Below are 18,254 nucleotides of genomic sequence, written 5' to 3'. Positions count from 1 at the left end.
CGCCGCTTCTTCTGGCCTGGCACTTATCGCTCTGTGCGCCCTTATGTCGCTACTTGCGACCTGTGTCAGCGCCGGAAGATGCCTGCTATGCCTCCTGCTGGTTTGCTTCAACCAAATGATATCCCTACAGCGCCCTTCTTCCGTGTGGGCCTCGACCTCCCTTGGCCCCTTCCAATTTCCATTAAAGGAAACAAATGGATTGCTGTAGCAACAGATTTTGCCACGAGATATTCCATCGCATAAGCGATGCCAACCAGCTGCGCTACAAATGTCGCCGACTTCTTACTATACGACATCATCCTGCACCACTGCGCTCATCGCCAGTTACTCACGGATCGCGGCCGCTACTTTCTATCGAAGGTCGTCGATGATCTGCTCCGCTCCTGTTCTACAGAACACCAGCTTGCTACCACGTAACACCCTCAAACGAACGGCCTCACCGAACGACTCAACCGCACACTAACTGAAATGCTGGGCATGTACGTTGACGACGATCACCGCGACTGGGACATCGCTTTACCATATATCACTTTCGCATACAACTCGTCCCGTTGCAACACTGCCAGATTTTCACCACTTTACCTTTAGTATGGCCACAACCCCCACCTTGCCTTTCGATACGTTGCTACCTTCTGCAGTACAATCACCCAGCACTGGTTACGCTCGCGATGCTATTGCTTAGCTGCCCAGGCACGAGAGGTCGCCCGTCATCGCCTCACAGTCTCGCAAGCTTCTCAAAAGCGAAGCTACGACCTTTGGCACCGAGACCAACATTTTTCACCTGGTTCCTTTGTCCTTCTCTGGACGCCTTCACGTCACATCGGCTTCTCGGAAAAACTACTTTCCCGTTATTCTGGTTCGTACCAGACCTTATGTCAACTGTCCGACGTGACATAGGAGATCGCCCCAGTTGGTCAGCCTTCAGTGCCTCCCAACGTCACCAGCGATGTTGGTCACGTCACCAGGCTCAAGCCCTATGTCCCTCCATTAAATGACGCTCTATAACCTGCACCGGGATGGAGCTAACCCCACCGGGAGGGTGATGTTACGGTGAAGGGAAAGAAGAAGGTGACACGAACTAGAAGAAGATGAAGATGATGATTAGTGGGGTTTATTGGCGCAAGGGCCAGATGTGGCCAAAGAGCGCCAAGGCGATGATGATGGCGTGTCATTGGTACATGAATAGTGAATTATTAGTCGTGGATGAGGGTGACTGTAAAGGGGCCTAAAAATAGTCGCTGTAAAGAACTTAAAATCTACATGTAATAAGGTTATGACAATGATCAATGATGTTTACTATGAAAATGAAGAATGCATTGAAAAAGGGTGATAAGATATTCAAGTGATTTCACATGTAGTAATTGACAAAAGCACTACAGCCCAAACAGAGCCCTTGAACCACAAGGGCCTGGAGGCAGGTGCTATACTGAACTACTGTCACAGCGGCATCCTCTGGAGAGAGGATGCGCTACGACTTTATTGGGCTTATGACATGTAGGACAACATCGTTCAAGAATGCGAGGACTGCTTTAGTTGTAAAAAGTGGTTCTTTACCGAGAAACAAGGAGGGATGGAGCGGGACACAATAGCTGTATGCAAGAGGAAAATGTTTCCTTCTCTCGGTTTCGGCTTCCCGACACTCCAGGAGGACATGAAGGACGGTCAGCCTCTCACCACATCGACCACATGTTGGAGGCTCGTTACCAGTCAACAGAAAATTGTGAGTACCATATGTGTGTCCTATTCTGAGACGACAGAATAGGACATCAGTTCTTCGTGTTTTTGTAGCACAGGGCTAGAAACCTAACTGTGGTTTAATAAAGTGGAGCTTATTATTTGTTTCGGCGTCCCACAAGCGTTGCCAGTGGTTTCGCAGTTTCGTTCGCAAAAAAGGCTTGAGATCTGTGGCAGGAATAGCAGCGGTAAGATTAATAGGTTGAGATGTAATTGATGTGGCCACTTTGTCTGCCAGTTCATTACCCTCAATGCCTCTATGGCCAGGAACCCAGCATATTGTCACATGTCTACCAGATGAATAAATATTGCACAGGTATGTGTAAAGCTCGATAAAAACAGGATTTTTGTGTATTCTTATAGACATTAGTGCCTTTACGACACTTAAGGAGTCCGTGAATATTATTGCAGTCTGTTGTTTTAATTTCTTAATGTGTTTAACCGCAGACAGCACTGCATAGGCTTCTGCAGTAAAGATGCTTGTATAAGGGTTCAATACGTCCGATTCAGAGAAAGAGGGGCCAATTGCCGCGTAAGATACGCCAGCGTTCGACTTTGATGCGTTGGTGTAGAATTCAGTACACGAATACTTGGATTGGAGTTCATGGAAATGCATTTGAATTTCGATGTCTGCTGCGTACTTTGTAACTTTTACAAAAGATATATCGCACTGCATCGGCTGCCACTCCCAAGGAGGTGGCAGTTTAGCTGGAGGCATTATGCAATGTTCGAGGAGTGGGACATCCATTTCAACGCTAAGCTCCCTCACATGCAGTGAAAAAGGCTGTCTCACAGAGGGTCGATTATGAAAAAGTGTAGCACAAGTCAAATCATTAATGGTCTTAAAACACGGATGTTCGTGATTAGAGTGTACTTTGAGGAAATATGTGAAACTGGTGTATGATCTCTGCAGATGGAGTGACCATTCATTCGATTCTACATATAAGCTTTCAATAGGGCTTGTTCTGAAAGCACCGGTGGCGAGGCGGATACCTAGATGGTGAACGGGATCTAGCATCTTTAGTGCGCTTGGGGCGGCAGAGTGATATACTACAGCCCCGTAATCTAGTCGTGAACGAATCAGACTCTTATAAAGGTTCAATAGACACTTCCTGTCGCTGCCCCATGTTGTGTGAGATATAATCTTCATTAGGTTCATTGTTTTTAGGCATTTGGTTTTGAGATATTTGATGTGCGGAATGAAAGTTAGCTTAGAGTCAAGTATGATGCCTAAAAACTTGTGGTCTTTGTTCACAGGTATTTGCTGTCCACACAGTTCTACACAAGGATCTGGGATCAGGCCTCCCTTTCTTGTGAAAAGAACACAAGAACTTTTGTGGGGGTTAACTTTTAACCCGTTTTCGTCTGCCCACTTAGACACTTTGTTCAACCCCTGCTGTACCTGTCTCTCGCACACGGCCAGGTTACAGGACTTGAAGCCCATTTGTATATCGTCCACGTAGACAGAATAAAAAATAGCCGAAGAAGATGAAGTCTCTCGCTGTTGTGGGTTCTTAGTGTCTCACAGTAGACCAACCACTGCGGGTTCGAGCTTAGCGAGCCGCTGGGCCGCGTCAGCCGTCGCCTCCAGCACTGCTGCGAGCGAGCTCAGGCCGCAAGGGGTTACCAAGCGACGCACGCAAACACACAGTAATGCCCTGAGTTAACGGAAACCGTTTATTGGATCCGTCGGCACCAGCACTGCACAAACGCCTGCGCGGCGGGGAACCAAAGAGGTTTCACACCAAGGGCGAAAATACACTAATTGGCGCCTATAGCACGTCACGGCAAGAGCACAGGCTCAAGCTGGGACACGACGCTAGGAAAACTCCCGGCGGCTATGCTAGTTGCTCTGGCGATAACCAATGGGTCAACTCGCGAGAGCTCGGGCAATCTCCTTCGGCTTTGGCTTTCGGCAAGTGCGGCTCGGCGTGTGTACGACCTCGCGCGAGCACTAGGCACCGTTAGTCGGCTTAGCGTTGGGAAAGGATCAGCACAAAGTACGCGCTCCCCGCATAGGCAAAGGCATCGAGCGCTAGCTCAAGTCCAAGTCACAAAGGTGTCGGCGAACGAGAGGAAAGCGTATACGTACCCTGCGCCAGGTCCCGGCGATAAGAGAGCCACGCTCGGCAACTAGCAGCCGATGCGGCCGCGTAGTGACGTCAGTGCCCCGCCCTCACCGCAAATCACCGCGTGTGGAACACCACCGCTAGAACCGGTTGGGAGCGGGCGGAGTTGACAAGGGACGGCAGAACAGGTGAAGCCCGCGCAATGGCGCCAGTGCCTCCCTAAATCCCCACACCGTTGCCTGAACGCTATATACATCAGTTGTAAATATACATTATTTTTCACTCGTGGGCCTGCTTTCTTCCTGCAACAATACAGTCAACACAGCAGGGAACTATCTTTCGTTGCAGACTATATTTTTTTTTTCTCATTTAAATTTGTTTTTTCCGACTGTCCGACAATTCGGAAAATTTTCTGGCTCCTTCCAGTTAAGAAAAAATCCATCGGCAACTGTACTTATTTGCATAAAGGGTAGAAGTTTATTATAACGAAATTTTAATATAAGGAAGCAAGTTGCTGATTTTACCGACTTCGTTATGTTGAGGTTTAAATGTAGCATAGTAGTACACCATCCTCTAGCTGCGTAAGTAAACTCCTGAGGAAATGAAAGTTTGATTTGATGCACTTTTAGACAAAGGTTCAGCTCTCTAAGAGCTTCTTTGTTAGCGTCAAAATCCGAGGTCATCGATCCAAGTCGCTGTAATGATGATGCCATGCTGGAGTTCGGCACTGCGTTGTTGTACTCAAGACTCCATGTGCAGCACATAAAAGCAGGCCTCGATGCTTGATTAAATGGCCTGGTAAATACGAAAAGGGTCGTGAAAGTCCGGCGCAAGCGTGAGGAGGAACAAGAAAGTGGCACGTTGCTGTCCAGCGATCGGAAATCAGCCCTTATGGGAAACTTGCTTGTGAATTGTTGTTTGTACGGTGGCAACCACCACCCAGTGTTCCATAGCCAAGATGTCCGAATGTTCCCTGGCGTGCCACCTGGCTCGAGCGCAGGTAGTACGCGAGAATCAGAGGCGAGAGTCGGATGACAAAGCTCGAAATATGACAATGCAGTAACCGCGACGACATTTCAAACACGCGCTCAGCAGCTCAAGTTGCTAGGCACCCCTAGCACCGCGTTGTAGGAGGCTAGATAAATAGACACACTAAAAGCGCCTAAGTTCACAAAGCATGCTTCACATTAAAAAGAGCCACCCCACACACCCAGTGGTGAATGCAAGGCCCACCTGTGGACCAGCGACATGGGCCGCCTTGGGGTGGCTGGCAAGTCCGACATGTCAAATGAGGCTGTGCGTGTGTGTGCGCCACCATCTTTGGTTGGGGAGACGGGAACTCCTCCTCCAGAAGATGGCGGCGTCGCATGCTCCAGGTGGTTGGCCATTCGGACCTCTTCCTCGGGCGTATCGGCAGGCAAACGGGACATAGTGCCCAGACCAAGCTTGTCCTTGATGGATGCTGCCTGCAGGGGCAACACACTGGCAGTTATGCTACTGGCCCTTGCCATTTCAGAGCAGCTTTTCGAGCAGCCAAAAATGAAATATAAAAGCAATTGCAAACTACATTACATGGAGGCTGGTGGGGATGCGCGACTCTCGCGCGTCACCTGATGTTTTCTCCGCATAGCTCGCGTCTCCTGTGGTCTCATACGTGCTCTTGGGACAAAGGAACGACAACACAGTAGTGCAAACAGTCAAAAGGGCACTTATTGCACCTTTCATACACTAAAACACGCTAGCCGAATTACTACCAATAGAACATTCACATGGGCGCGCGTACACTGGGCAAGCCATGAGAAAGCAGTGTGTGGTCCCTGGTTCATAAACTCAATCCAAATATTAGATATTAAAATGCCAGCGCTGATTACAGCTCAGTTCTAAAACGTATTTGAATTTCAGGAAAATATCTTTTTATCAATAAAATTTCTATAGCATAGAAGCAAATGCTTTTTTTTCTGCTGAAACTAATGAATTAGTGATGTTCTGTTGTACTTAATACCAACGAGGTTCTCAATTTAATAGTGGACTTACGTTTTGCGGTAATCTTTTATTTATTGCATAGAAAGTTTTGTTTTTCATTTTTCTCCAAAATACAGAAGGGTTATCACAACCTTACGGCAGGTGGGTTATCATAAGGCCAATTTGCACAACAGATGAAATGACCACGCATCACATGACTCCAGTGGTGCACCGACGCGGGGGGGTTTCGGGGGTTGTAACCACCCCCCCCTTGGGCCAAGATAACCCCCCCCCCCTTTTTTTGTTTAACCCTTTTCTTTCCTTGCGCCTTTGAGTACTGCTACTGAGATGTAAGACGCGCAATCGTCTGCACACTCGTAAACTTGTGTGCAGACGATTTTTTTGACAATTTACCGTGAAGAAATTGAAATTAGTGCTGTTTAGGTGGTATTGGCAAACTGTCAAACCCCCATGGCAGAGATTCTGGGTGCGCTACTGCATGACTCGATCACCACTCCATGCGTAGCCTTCGCCGACAGTAAAGAGCAGGTGCCATCAGTGCCGTTTCATTGTTAGGTTCGGGATGATTTGCCACCTGTCAAAGATTCTGAAATCTGCTGGGCCACGGTAAGTTAATGTTGCACTCGCTTGCTAGTTCCCCCGCGACTTTACAATTGCTAGTAGGTACAGTGGGGGTGTGGCACGTCGGGTCACGTGACTTCCGCTTAACGCGCAGCTCCTACGTGCGTAGGGAGAGAATCGTTTAGGGCACGTTTAATGTCTGGCGGTGTCTGGCCTACGCCGGCCGCGCTTTATTGTTGTAGCGTTTGTTCTAGTGGCGGAAATCCTTGCAGTAGTGGTGGTGTGGCATGACGGCTTTTGATCTCGGTGAACTGTGGTGGTGTAAACAAGCGGATACTGCTCGCGTTTGTGCCCCGGGCGCGGTGCCGGGCGCCGACACGAAGCGCAGCGTAGCAACACTCCAAATAAAAAATACTGCTCCAGTCAGCTAGACTGCTCCCTCCCTGTTAGTGAGATTATATTTGAATCGCATTCTGTCGTTGGTCTGTTGTCGGTTCTCTTCTTCGTCGGGCGAAAAATGTGTGCACTGCAGCGGAAGACTGCATGCATGGCGGACAATGCACTTGTGCGGCGTAAATTGACGGCTTGTGGTTACCCTGAGCACTTCATTGACTCAGTAGAGCGCCAGCTGGCTCGTGCAGTACCCAACCACCCTGGACCCCCCGAAAAACGGGCTGCGATACCCTAGATCCCAGGCGTAAACGAGACCCTTGCATGAGTTCTGCGCTCATATGACGTGCAGGCTACGCATGTTACCTCCCGGAAACTCAGGCACGAACTCGTGCGTGTAAGAGACCCTTTGGAAAATGACAAGTTCCCAGGTGTGGTGTACGTCATTCCGTGTGCGGACTGTCGATGTCTACGTCAGAGAAACCGGCAACTTCAAAAAAAGATTTCAACAGCACAGGAATGACATCCAAAACGACACGTTGCATCGAATGCCCTAGCCGAACATTGCGCAACTACGTCACATACGATTAACTGGGATAAATCTCGCGTGGTCGACACGAGGGAACTAGGAAATCATTCTACGTGTCTTTATCTTGAATCCTTAATCATCCAAACCATGGCGCACACTCTTAATCGCAACAAAGGAAATCTGCCGTCCATGTATGCCAAATGCCTCAGTCATGTCTTGAGCCGCACATAAAAAGGGCGCAAGCTCTGCTGCATGCTTCATTGTGAACAAGGCTCCCGTGGAGTAGCCGAAACATTAATGTATTTTAAATATATTTTTTAAACCTTTTTTGGTCAGTGTCTCGATCTCTTCCTTTTAAGTATGCATCATCCCGACCAGACGGGCTTCCGTTATACTCTTGACTTCATCCATTTTACATTACTGTTACAGCACTGTTGCATATTCTTCAATGCCATCGATTCCGACCTCACACCTGCGCAATGCAAGGAGATCGTGCAACACCTGCAGCGTTTTCGAGCTTCCTTCAACCACAACCAGTCTTCCTTAAGTTGAACGTCACCAGTTGTTCATCGCATCGCTACTGGTCAAGGAACACCATTGCACCAGAGCCCATACCGTGTGTCGACTGGAGAAAGCCGTGTCATCAATCAACAGGTAGACGATATGCTGAAACGTGGAATAATCCAGCCCTCCAACAGTCCCTGAGCCTCTCCATTTGTGCTGGTGAAGAAAAAGGATGGCTACATCAGGTTCTGTGTGGATTATCGGCGTTACGGTGGCTAGATGGGTAGGTGTGCCGATCGGCGCGTCTGGAGCGTAGTTCACCGCTTCTCTGCGTCATGACGCAAAATTGGCGCTGCGGTCAGTAGAACGGTTCCGCAGCACGCATCTTCTGCTACAGGGGGCTGGCGGCAAGCAAAAAAAATAATAAAGCCCGTATTGGAATAGTTGTCTGTCGTTTGTTCCTGTCAGTTTCAAATGTGAAGAGCTCCGCGTCTCTCGCACTGTTTGCAAGTTCTTAAGCGATGTGGAATGTTCCAGGTCGGAAAAATGACCCGCGAGATTAGCGGCGGCATTGCTCCACCAAAGAAGACCACCAGGGTAGGTCACTCTAACCAAGCTTGGAGACTTACTGCTTCGCTCCGAACTGCAAGTCGTGCTCTAAATTTGTGAGAAAGACAGCGGAAATGTTCCGCTGTCCGACAGCGGAAATATTCGCCCCGGGCTGCTCATGCAGTAGCTTGCTCAGTATTGGCGACGTTAATGAGCAAGCCGTACACCGAAAAGCGTATGTCGATGAGCTCCTCGACATTGGAAATTTGCAAGCCGCACATGAGGTGCTCAGCGCCTGCGACATCGAGCACCGCTGCGCTGCTACAGGGAAAAGAAAAGTGACTCTAGGCTTATATTCTAGATAGTAGGCTATGTAGCAAGGAAGTTCCTGCAAAGAACCAAATGCTACGATTGCTCAGGTACATTACTGAATTCAACAGAACGAGTAAGTCAGGGCTGTTGCTCCCTTCTGAAGCACTAAAGAAACTGGTAGCACTGCTCGAAGACGCCTTCAAGCTGTGCTTCAGTTTCAATGAGTTACGATCGGAACAGTATCGCCGACTTTGCATCCTTCTGCAGCTGAATCCTTCGAATTTGACGGCTGCGAGCTGCACAAAAAAGAGCTCACAAAAGATGTTGTGAAGTACTATTCAATTAGGTACACTCCTTTACTTTCTTGTCAAGGCAAATTGCAAGAACATGGCACGCGAAAGCCACAGCTAGGGAGAAGAGGAATCATTTGAAGCGGAGGCGTGTGCTGTGAATAATGTTATGATGTGGTGGACCAACGTTGCGACCTTGCTGGCGCTAGGCTATTTATGTTGGTGCGTCTGCTGACTCAAGTTAAGAAAGCGTTTCTTGTATTTTAAATATATTCATGAATCTAACCCAAGACGTATTGCTTTATTTTATGGCAACCAAACAGTGAACCATATGGGCACTTACCAACACAATTCGTCTCATAACAATTTAAATACCGTAACTGAGGCAGCAATAAACACAACAGCTGGATTTCTCAAAACTGAAACATTAGAACTTACTAAATATCACGCAAAACACCGTTTTCATACACCGTATAAAACCACTGCAGTATTGTTTTATGCATGAAAAAAAAATGCATCTACGTATTTATTGCAATAGGCTGGAGCACCGCGTTTATATGCCAAAAATGTGACCAATCGCCCAGCTAGAAAATTGACTTCAGCATATCGTGTCTTCTGAGTAGACAACAGTAACAAATTCTCCATTCTGGCTTTGCTTGCACTGCTCAAAACGGCATTGTATAACGCGTACTTCAAAGCTAGAGCAGAGGCAGCGATACTATCAAACAAGCTGCTCGTCTACACAGCGCAGCTGACGTTGCACGCAGCTCAGCCATTATAGTGTCTGCAGCGCCACTTCTGTGTCGTGATGCGGAGAAGTGGGGAACTACGCTCGGTCGGCACACCTACCCATCTAGCCACCGTATCGACGTCTTAATTGAATAATGCGCAAGGATGTCTACCTACTACTATGCATCGACGATGCCCTGCACTGCCTACAGGGAGCAGAATTCTTCTCTTCCCTCGATCTGCGCTCAGGATACTGGCAGGTACCGATGGCGGAGGCCGATTGCGAAAAAACGGCTTTTGTGATGCCCGATGGGCTGTATGAGTTCATAGTCATGCCCTTAAGCCTCTGCAATGCGCCTGCTACTTTCGAGCGCATGATGGACACTATCCTTCGAGGCCTCAAGTTGAATATTTGCCTTTGTTATTTAGACGACATTGTGGTCTTTTCCACTGATATTGCATCCCATCTCACCCGCCTCGAGCAAGTGCTCGCATGCCTCTCAGCCGCAGGACTGAAACTGAACTTGAATAAATGCCACTTCGCCGCTCGAAAGCTTACGATTCTAGGGCATGTTGTTTCGAAGGTCGGTACTCTCCCTGAGCATGCCAAACTTACAGCCATTTCAGCATTTCCCAAACCAAGTACCATGAAAGAGCTCCGCAGCTTTCTTGGCCTATGTTCTTATTTCCAACCCTTTATCCGCAATTTCACTATAAACATCACCCCTTTGACCAAGCTCCTCGCTGGCAGTAATGACCTTTCGGCTTGGTCTCCTGCTTGCGACGACGCTTTCAATGAATTCCGCCGTCTCTTTACGTCGCCTCCTATACTGCGACACTTCGACCCCTTTGCACCCAATGAGATCCACACAGACGCCAGCGGTGTCGGGTTAGGTGCTATTCCTGCTCAACAGAAAGGTGGGATTGAAGAGTACGTCGTTGCCTATGCAAGGCGAACTCTTAACAAAGCCGAAGGCAACTACTGTGTCACTGAGAAAGAATGTCTTGCCATTATTTGGGCAATAGAGAAATTTTGTTCCTAAGTGTATGGGTGCCCATTTGATGTATTGACCGACCACCATGCCCTGTGCTGGTTGTCGTCACTGAAAGATCCAAGTGGTCGCCTTGCTCGATGGACATTACGCCTCCAAGAATCCGCGTCGTGTATCACTCTGGTCGGAAACATTCGGACGCAGACGCCCTCTCCCATTCGCCCGAGCCTCCCCAACCTGTCTGCTTCACAAATACTACCTGCGATGCCACCGCTCTCGCCATCTCTGACATGCCATCTGAGCAGCGCAAGTACCCGTGGGTTACTTCCATTCTAGACTATCTGTCTGGTGGGACTACTGCTCCCACTTCTCGGACGTTGCGTCGGCAAGCTGAGAACTTCACCACTCGCGAAGACGTGCTGTACCACCGGAATCACACCCCCAGCGGCTGTAAGTGGCTCCTCGTCATTCCCCGCCAACTGCGCCCCGAAATCTGCTCCACTTTCCACGATAACCCACAATGAGGCCACGCAGGTTTCCTGAAGGCGCATTCTCATATTAGGCTTCGGTACTACTGGTGTGGCATGTACTGTTTTGTTCGACAGTATGTTTGGTCACGTTCTATGTGCCAGCGACGCAAGACTCCTCCTCAAGACACCGCCAGCACCTTATTACCTCTGCCATGCCCCCCGCCCGACCGTTTGACCATGTCGGCATCGACATCTACGGTACCCTTCCCAATACATCCGACGGTAACCATTGGATAATCGTTGCTGTCGATCACCTCACACGGTATGCCGAAAATTGTGGGTTCTTGGTGTCTCGCAGGAGACCAACCACCACGGGTTCGAGCTTAGCGAGCCACAGGGGGGCTGCGTCAGCCGTCGCCCCTGTGCCGTCGCCCCTGAGCACACGAGCTCAGGGGCCGCAAGGGGCTACCGAGCGACGCACGCAAAAACACAGTAAAGCCCCGAGTTGACGGAAACCGTTTATTGAATCCGTCGGCACCAGCACTGTACAAACGCCTGCGTGGCGGGGAACCAAAGGGGTTCCGCACCAGAGCAAAAATACAACAGGCGCCTATAGCACGTCGCTGCGAGAGCACAGGCTCAAGCTGGGACACGCCACTAGGAAAAGTCCCGGCAGCTATGCTACAGTGGAATCTTGATGATATGATCACGGCTAATAAGAATTTCCTGATGATACGAATTTTTCTGTGGTCCCGGCCGAGCCCCGTTAGTTTGCAATGTGTTAGAGGACGGTTGTTACGAATCGATTTTCGACCCGCGTCGGTTGATACGAATACAAGCTGCCCCACCAACGGCCGTGAAAGAGAACAGCGCGCAAGCATGCGCTTTCTCCCTTTCTCTTTTGGTGCGGAGGCGCGGACGCGGTGCCGGACAGCGTGGAGGCCGCGACTGGGCGCGAAGAGTTTGAAGCGGTGGCTCTTTTGTGGCTTTTGTGCTTTTCCTCCTTTTCCACGTGCCATCGGCCGGACAGAGTGGCTGCTGTGCTTCGGGCCGCGTTCTTTGTGTTTGCGCCATTTTGCCTAGTCGCAGCGAGCTATGTCTATCGAGATACGATCTCGGCTGATTCGCGCAGCCGTACGCCGAGGCGCGGGAGCCTCCGTTGGCGCGTCTTCTGTCGACTGTGTTATCGGTGCCGATGGCACAGGGCGATTGACTGTTTCGCTGCCGGAGTCACACGGTGCAAGACGTAATCCACGGTGCAAGGTAGCGCGGAACGTTCAGTTGGGTGCTCCTCCACTTCTCCCGCTAATCGCCATATTTTTCTTGCCGTAAGAGGCTTGCGCTTCCGTATTCCGAAGAGTGCTTCGTCCAAAATTTCTTCTCCAACGAGCGATGATCCATCACTAACCTGGGAGCTCTCAGTAATCTGAATTCTGTGTGTCAGGTGAAGACGCTGGCGTGGTTTACGAAGCAGGCAACTGCCGTTGCCATCTTGCCCCTGTCACAGCAGCAACCGATGGAGAAACGCCTTTCAGCACGGCAGCCAATCGGAGGCCCGCTTTCATCGGAAGGCCCCTGTGACTACCTATCGCAGACCCGCGCTTCTTTTGTGTTTGTGCGTTTGTTACAAGATGGCGACGACGGCCAAATTGAGAAGCGGAACAGCGAAACTTTACGAGCTTTCAAACGATACCAAGATGGCGGAACTCGCGAGAGCTCGGGCAAACTCCTTCGGCTTAGGCTTTCGGCAAGTGTGGCTCGGCGTGGTACGACCTCGCGCGAGCACCAGGCACCGCTCGTCGGCTTAGCGTCCGGAAAAGATCAGCACAAAGTACGTGCTCACCGGACGGGCAAAGGCACCGTGTGCGAGCTCAAGTCCTAGTCACAAAGGTGTCGGTGGACGAGAGGAAAGCATGTAGGTAGCTTGCAGCGGTCCCGAAAATAAGAGAGCCACGCTCCGCCGCTAGCAGCCAAAAAACACGGCCGCATAGTGACGTCAGCGCCCCACCCTCACCGCAAACCACTGCGAGTGCAGTGCCACCGCGGGAACCGGTTAGGAGGGGACGGGGTTGGCGAGGGACAACAGAACAGGTGAAGCCCACGCAATGGCACTGGTGCCTCCCTCCAATCCCTACAAACTTCAGCTCTTCCGTTGTCTACAGCGAAAGCCGTTGCCACTTTCATTTTCCACAATCTCATCCTTTGTCATGGAGCTCCTTGAGAGTTGCTGAGTGACCGTGGTCGTGTGTTCCTCTCCGACGTCATCGCAGCATTGCTTCGTAAATGTCGCATCATTCACCGCACCACGAGTGCCTATCATCCAGAAACAAACGGGACGACAGAACGTTTTAACCGCACCCTACGTGACATGCTCGCTATGTACGTTTCGTCAGACCACTCCAATTGGGACCGAGTGCTACCTTTTCTTATGTTCGCTTACAACACCGCCATAACTGTATTCTTGCCTTTCTCTCTCCTTCATAGATGCGAACCTTTTTACACCATGGACACTATTATTTTCTACCGATCCGATGACTCACAGTCCACGACCCTATTTCAACCAGCTACATACGTTGAAGAATGCCGCAAACTTGCACATTCATTCACATCACAAGACCAGTGGCACCAGAAGCAACACCACGATGCATTGCTGATGATGATATGCTCCTGGCTCGCTAGTCTGGCTGCGTGTCCCGTCCACTACTCCTGGCCTTTCAACGAACCTGGTCTCCAAATGCCATGGTCCATATCGTGTACTTAACCAAACATCTCCACTGAACTACCTCATCGAGCCGTTAGAGCCGTCTTCTGACCATGATCGTCACGGCCAGGAAACTGTCCACGTGTCTCGACTCAAGCAGTGCTACGATCCCCCTGTGTTTTCTTGCCCCTAGGTCACCAGGATGGCTCCTTATTCCATTAGGAGTAATTGTACTCAAGGAAAATGACAGGCACTTCGATGTTGTGGGGATGCGCCCCTTTCCAAGCGTTGAGGTCCCATAATGGCCGAGCACCAGGCCGGGAGCGCACTTGTACCAATTTTACCAGTAGGTACCCGACGGCAGCACTCGCCTCCCACAGCCGCGGCGGATGCTCGTCCACAAGGCCGTCTGTGGTTGGACAAGAGGCGCCCAGAGACGAGTCCTGAGATCTCTATCGGGCCATCTTTCGAGATGTGAACCCCCACGACAGCCGAGCACCAGGCCAGGGGACACCTCTACCCATTAGAAAAGCCGGTGGGCTCCCGGTGGCACCGGGATTTGAACTCGGTACCTCCTGCATACGAGGCGGATGCTCTACCGCTAGGCCATCGCTGTGGCACTCTCACGCGTCTCCTGATGTTGTTTCTCCCGCAAAGCTTGCGTCTCCTGTAATCCGGCTTCTTTGCATGGCAAAGCGCCGGCGGCGGTTGTGGTGGTTGCGGCGCATTGCGAGAGATGGCACGAGTGTCGCGATGCTAATGCCACCGAACGGCGGGGTGACTTGGGTGCAAAAGGTGGAAGGCGCTTTCTCTTCGGGTGTGGGTCGGTGAGCGATGCGGACATCCCGCGCGTGCGCCGATCCACGCTTCGCGAGACCGTCTCGCGTGGCTAGGAGCAGGGCACCGGTATGGATGAACACTGATCGTTCTAACGCGCCACCGTTCGCATGACCATACACGTACACGATTAGGCGATGGTGTCATAGCATGGGGCGAACATCTTCGTTCAGTATCCGGTCGCAGTGAGTTGGACTTTCTTCATTTGTCACGCGCCCATGTGAATGTTCTATGCGTAGCAATTCAGCTAGCGTGCATTAGTGTATAATAAATGCCCTTTTGATTGTTTGCACTACTGTGTTGTCGTTCCTTTGTCCCAAGAGCCCGTGTGAAACCCCACATCTCACGCCCAACGTGGGGCTCTTTGGGCATCAGACAATAATTTTGACAGTTTTGCTCGGTTCATGACAACCTTTGTTTCAATCGAGGAGTAGTACTAGCTAGCGTGGATGTTGATCGCTAGTGTCGGCAACGTGCTTTCTTGAGCAAAGTGATGGTTGCTGTAGCGTGTTTTTCACTTTTCAACATGCTAAGCCTTTTCGCAAGTGTTTTGAAGTACACTCGTTGATACGAGAGCCATGTGGTCTGCATCCTGGGAGAGCGAGGCCTAGCACCCGCGGAGAATTGGCAAGCCTGAAGCGAGTGCGTACGGAAGCTTCGTGGGTGGTCTGAATTTCTTATGTACATAGGTTCTTCTATCTCTTTGACTTCGGAAGTCGCGGCTCTGGGAGCCGGGTCGCCGTGGGCCACGGGTGCCGCTACGGGCTGTCTGGTATTGCGGCCAGGCACCGGGCACTCCGACACTGTCTGGGATGGTGGGCGCCGTCAACTTGGATGCTGTGTGCACTGAGCGAGTAAGACCACCTCACTGAGCTAACGTCTCCTCGCGGCTGCCTGTTCTTGTGCATACTTTAAGTGGTGTTTTTGGATGCTGGTTGTCAGGGTAGCGATGCATTAGGCCTAAGGCTTTAAATGAAGCCGCCTGTCGCACCTGGAGGGACACAACCTGGTGGACCGGGGTGTTGAGGTGTCGCACTTTGCTTCCCTCAATCTAGTTAGTCTCGCACGAATTGAAATTATTAGTGCGACTGAAGAAAGCGAGCTTTGTTCACGTGAACTTCGCATCTGAGTAGCCACCCTAAATTTTGCCAGCCGAATTGAACATCGTACCACGTGGGCGATGCGCATGTAGAATTCCTCACCCTTGCACTTCTTTAGTGTTTGTCGAGTGCATCGAGTGTACGCAGCGTAAGTGGAGTCAACCTTGGTTTGCGGCCACCTGCACATTGCCTGTGCTGCTGCCCCGCTATGAACGAGCCGCTCCTGGAAATGGAAATGCCAGTGACCAGTTCGGCGCAACGACTTCCGCAGCTGCCTGTGTCCGGCTTGCAATGCTCGGCGGCTCTTGCCAGCAGGGCGTGTCGGCGCTAGCGACGCTTGCTCGTGCTGGCTTCTGCGTAGCTGTTTCCAGAATGTTGGGCTGGAGTCGTGCCATCAAATGTGCAGAGCTGGTGCTGTGACTAACGCCGCGAGGATCCCCAGAGACAATGTCGGCTTGCATGTTATGAAAAGTGCGTACGCATTTCCTCGGCACAGCCGCTGCTGCATGTACTACCTCTTGTTTGCGAAGCACGCGTTGAGTTAGACCGTGTTGACATGTTTCACCGGAGTATGCAGTGATTTAAGGTTGGGGGGATGGTGGGGATGCACAACTCTCACGCATCCCTTGATGTTTGTTTTCCCTGCATGGCTCCCGTCTCCTGTAATCCGGCTTCGCCGCTTAGCCTTACGGCAGCAGAGGTCGGTGTGGTTGCGGCGCATTGCGAGAGATAACGCGAGTGTCGTGCTGCTAACGCCACTTAACGGCGGGGTTATTTGGGCGCTAACGGTTGAAGGCACTTCACCTTGGATGTGGAAACGGTGAGCGATGCGGACGTTCCGTGCGTGCGCCGATCCACGCTTTGCGAGACCGTCTCGCAAGAGGCTAGGAGCAGGGCACTGGAATGGTCGAACATGGATCGTTCAAACGCGCCACCGTTCATGTGACCGTACACGTGAGCGATTAAGCGTTGGTGTCTAGCATGCGGACAAATATATTCGCTCACTAGCCGGTCGCGGTGAGTTGGACTTCCTTGATTTGTCACGCGCCCATGTGAATGTTCTATGCGAAGTAATTCAGCTAGCGTGAATTAGTGTATGAAAGGTGCAATAAATGCCCTTTTAATTGTTTGCACTACTGTATTGCCGTTCCTTTGTCCCAAGAGCCTGTGTAAGAAACCACACAACTAAGCATCCACGGTGGGTTGAATAACGAATTGATTAGTAACTAATCATAAATGTGAGCAAATATTTTTCAAATACTTTCTCAAATATTTCTAAAACGTCAACTACGCCCAATTAAACATAAAACTGGAGCAACAGTACGGTAAATTTTCACCCCATGGGCATAATATAGACATCAAACATAAGAACTTGAAGAGCGGAGCGGGCCACGTCGCTTAGGTAGCAATACTTTACAGGCTATACAGCGATCATTTCCACTCTCTGAAGAATCCTGTGCATGTGAAGAAACTACTTGTTTGCTCCTAATGCTCCCATTCTGCTTTCCATAAACAAAGCTTCATAACGTACCATGTAATGACAGGAACTATTTAAGACTATTCGATTCATATTCAATTCGGTCTCAAAAATCACTATTTGCACACCCCCAGCTGCCATCTGATTTTAAAAATTTTCCCAAGAACATCCAAATTTATTTGCGCGGGCAGTCCAAAACTGCTAACTTTATAAGTAAAATTATTATTGCGATAGCAATTATATGGACACTTCAACCGGATTTCTGCCGTCGGCGTCGCCGTCGCCGTGAGGTTCCGTATAGATAAAATCTTCGCCGCGCGCCATATGCGGTATTAAAATACGCGCCGCAACCACCGCCGGTAGCCACGCAGAGAAGCCGGACTACAGGAGACATGCGGGGAAAACAACATCAGGGGACGCGTGAGAGTCGCGCATTCCCACATCCCCCCAACCTTAAATCACTACACATACGCCGGCGAAACATGTCACAAGGCCTATCAACGCGCGCGTCGCGAACAAAAGTTAGTACATGCGACAGTGGCGCCGCCGAGTAAATGTCCACGCGTTATCCACAACGTGCAAGCCGACATTGACTCTGGGGTTCACCGCTGGCGTCCGTTGGTCACAGCACCACGTCTGCAGATTCGATGGCACGACTCCAGCCCAGGACTCCGGAAACGGCGACGCAGAAGTCGGCACGAGCAAGCGTCGCTCGCGCCCTGCTGACTAGAGCCGCAGTAGCCGTTGGTGACTGCCGGCTCTTTTCCCAGCCGCCGAGGGTTGCGAGCCGGACATTGGCGGCCGCCGAAGTCGCTGCGCCGACATTGACCACAGGCATCTCCAAAGCCTGGGGTAGCTCGATTGTAGTCCGGGGCAGCAGCGCTGACGATGTGCAGGTGACAGCAAACCAGGAGTGACTCCGCTCACGCTGCGTACACTCAACGCACTCGACAAACACTAAAGTAGTGCAAGGGAGAGGAATTCGGCATACGCATCGCCCACGTGGTACGATGTTCAATTTGGCTAG

The 18,254-nt window shown here is 50.7% G+C and overlaps 1 protein-coding gene across 1 annotated transcript in view; it reads right to left on the bottom strand.

The window, feature by feature from the left end:
* The window catches only part of LOC119448019 (transmembrane protein KIAA1109 homolog), a 431,927-nt gene that overhangs the window by 193,606 nt on the left and 220,067 nt on the right, over window positions 1–18,254 (bottom strand). Inside the window, exon 18 of the mRNA XM_049665124.1 lies at window positions 5,037–5,269. Within this exon, the coding sequence (XP_049521081.1) occupies window positions 5,037–5,269 (233 nt within the window). The remainder of the gene's footprint in view (window positions 1–5,036; window positions 5,270–18,254) is intronic.

The sequence above is a fragment of the Dermacentor silvarum genome, chromosome 4 (assembly GCF_013339745.2).
Source record: "Dermacentor silvarum isolate Dsil-2018 chromosome 4, BIME_Dsil_1.4, whole genome shotgun sequence".
Taxonomy (NCBI): Eukaryota; Metazoa; Arthropoda; class Arachnida; order Ixodida; family Ixodidae; genus Dermacentor; species Dermacentor silvarum.
This window is presented reverse-complemented; position numbering and strand designations above follow the sequence as displayed.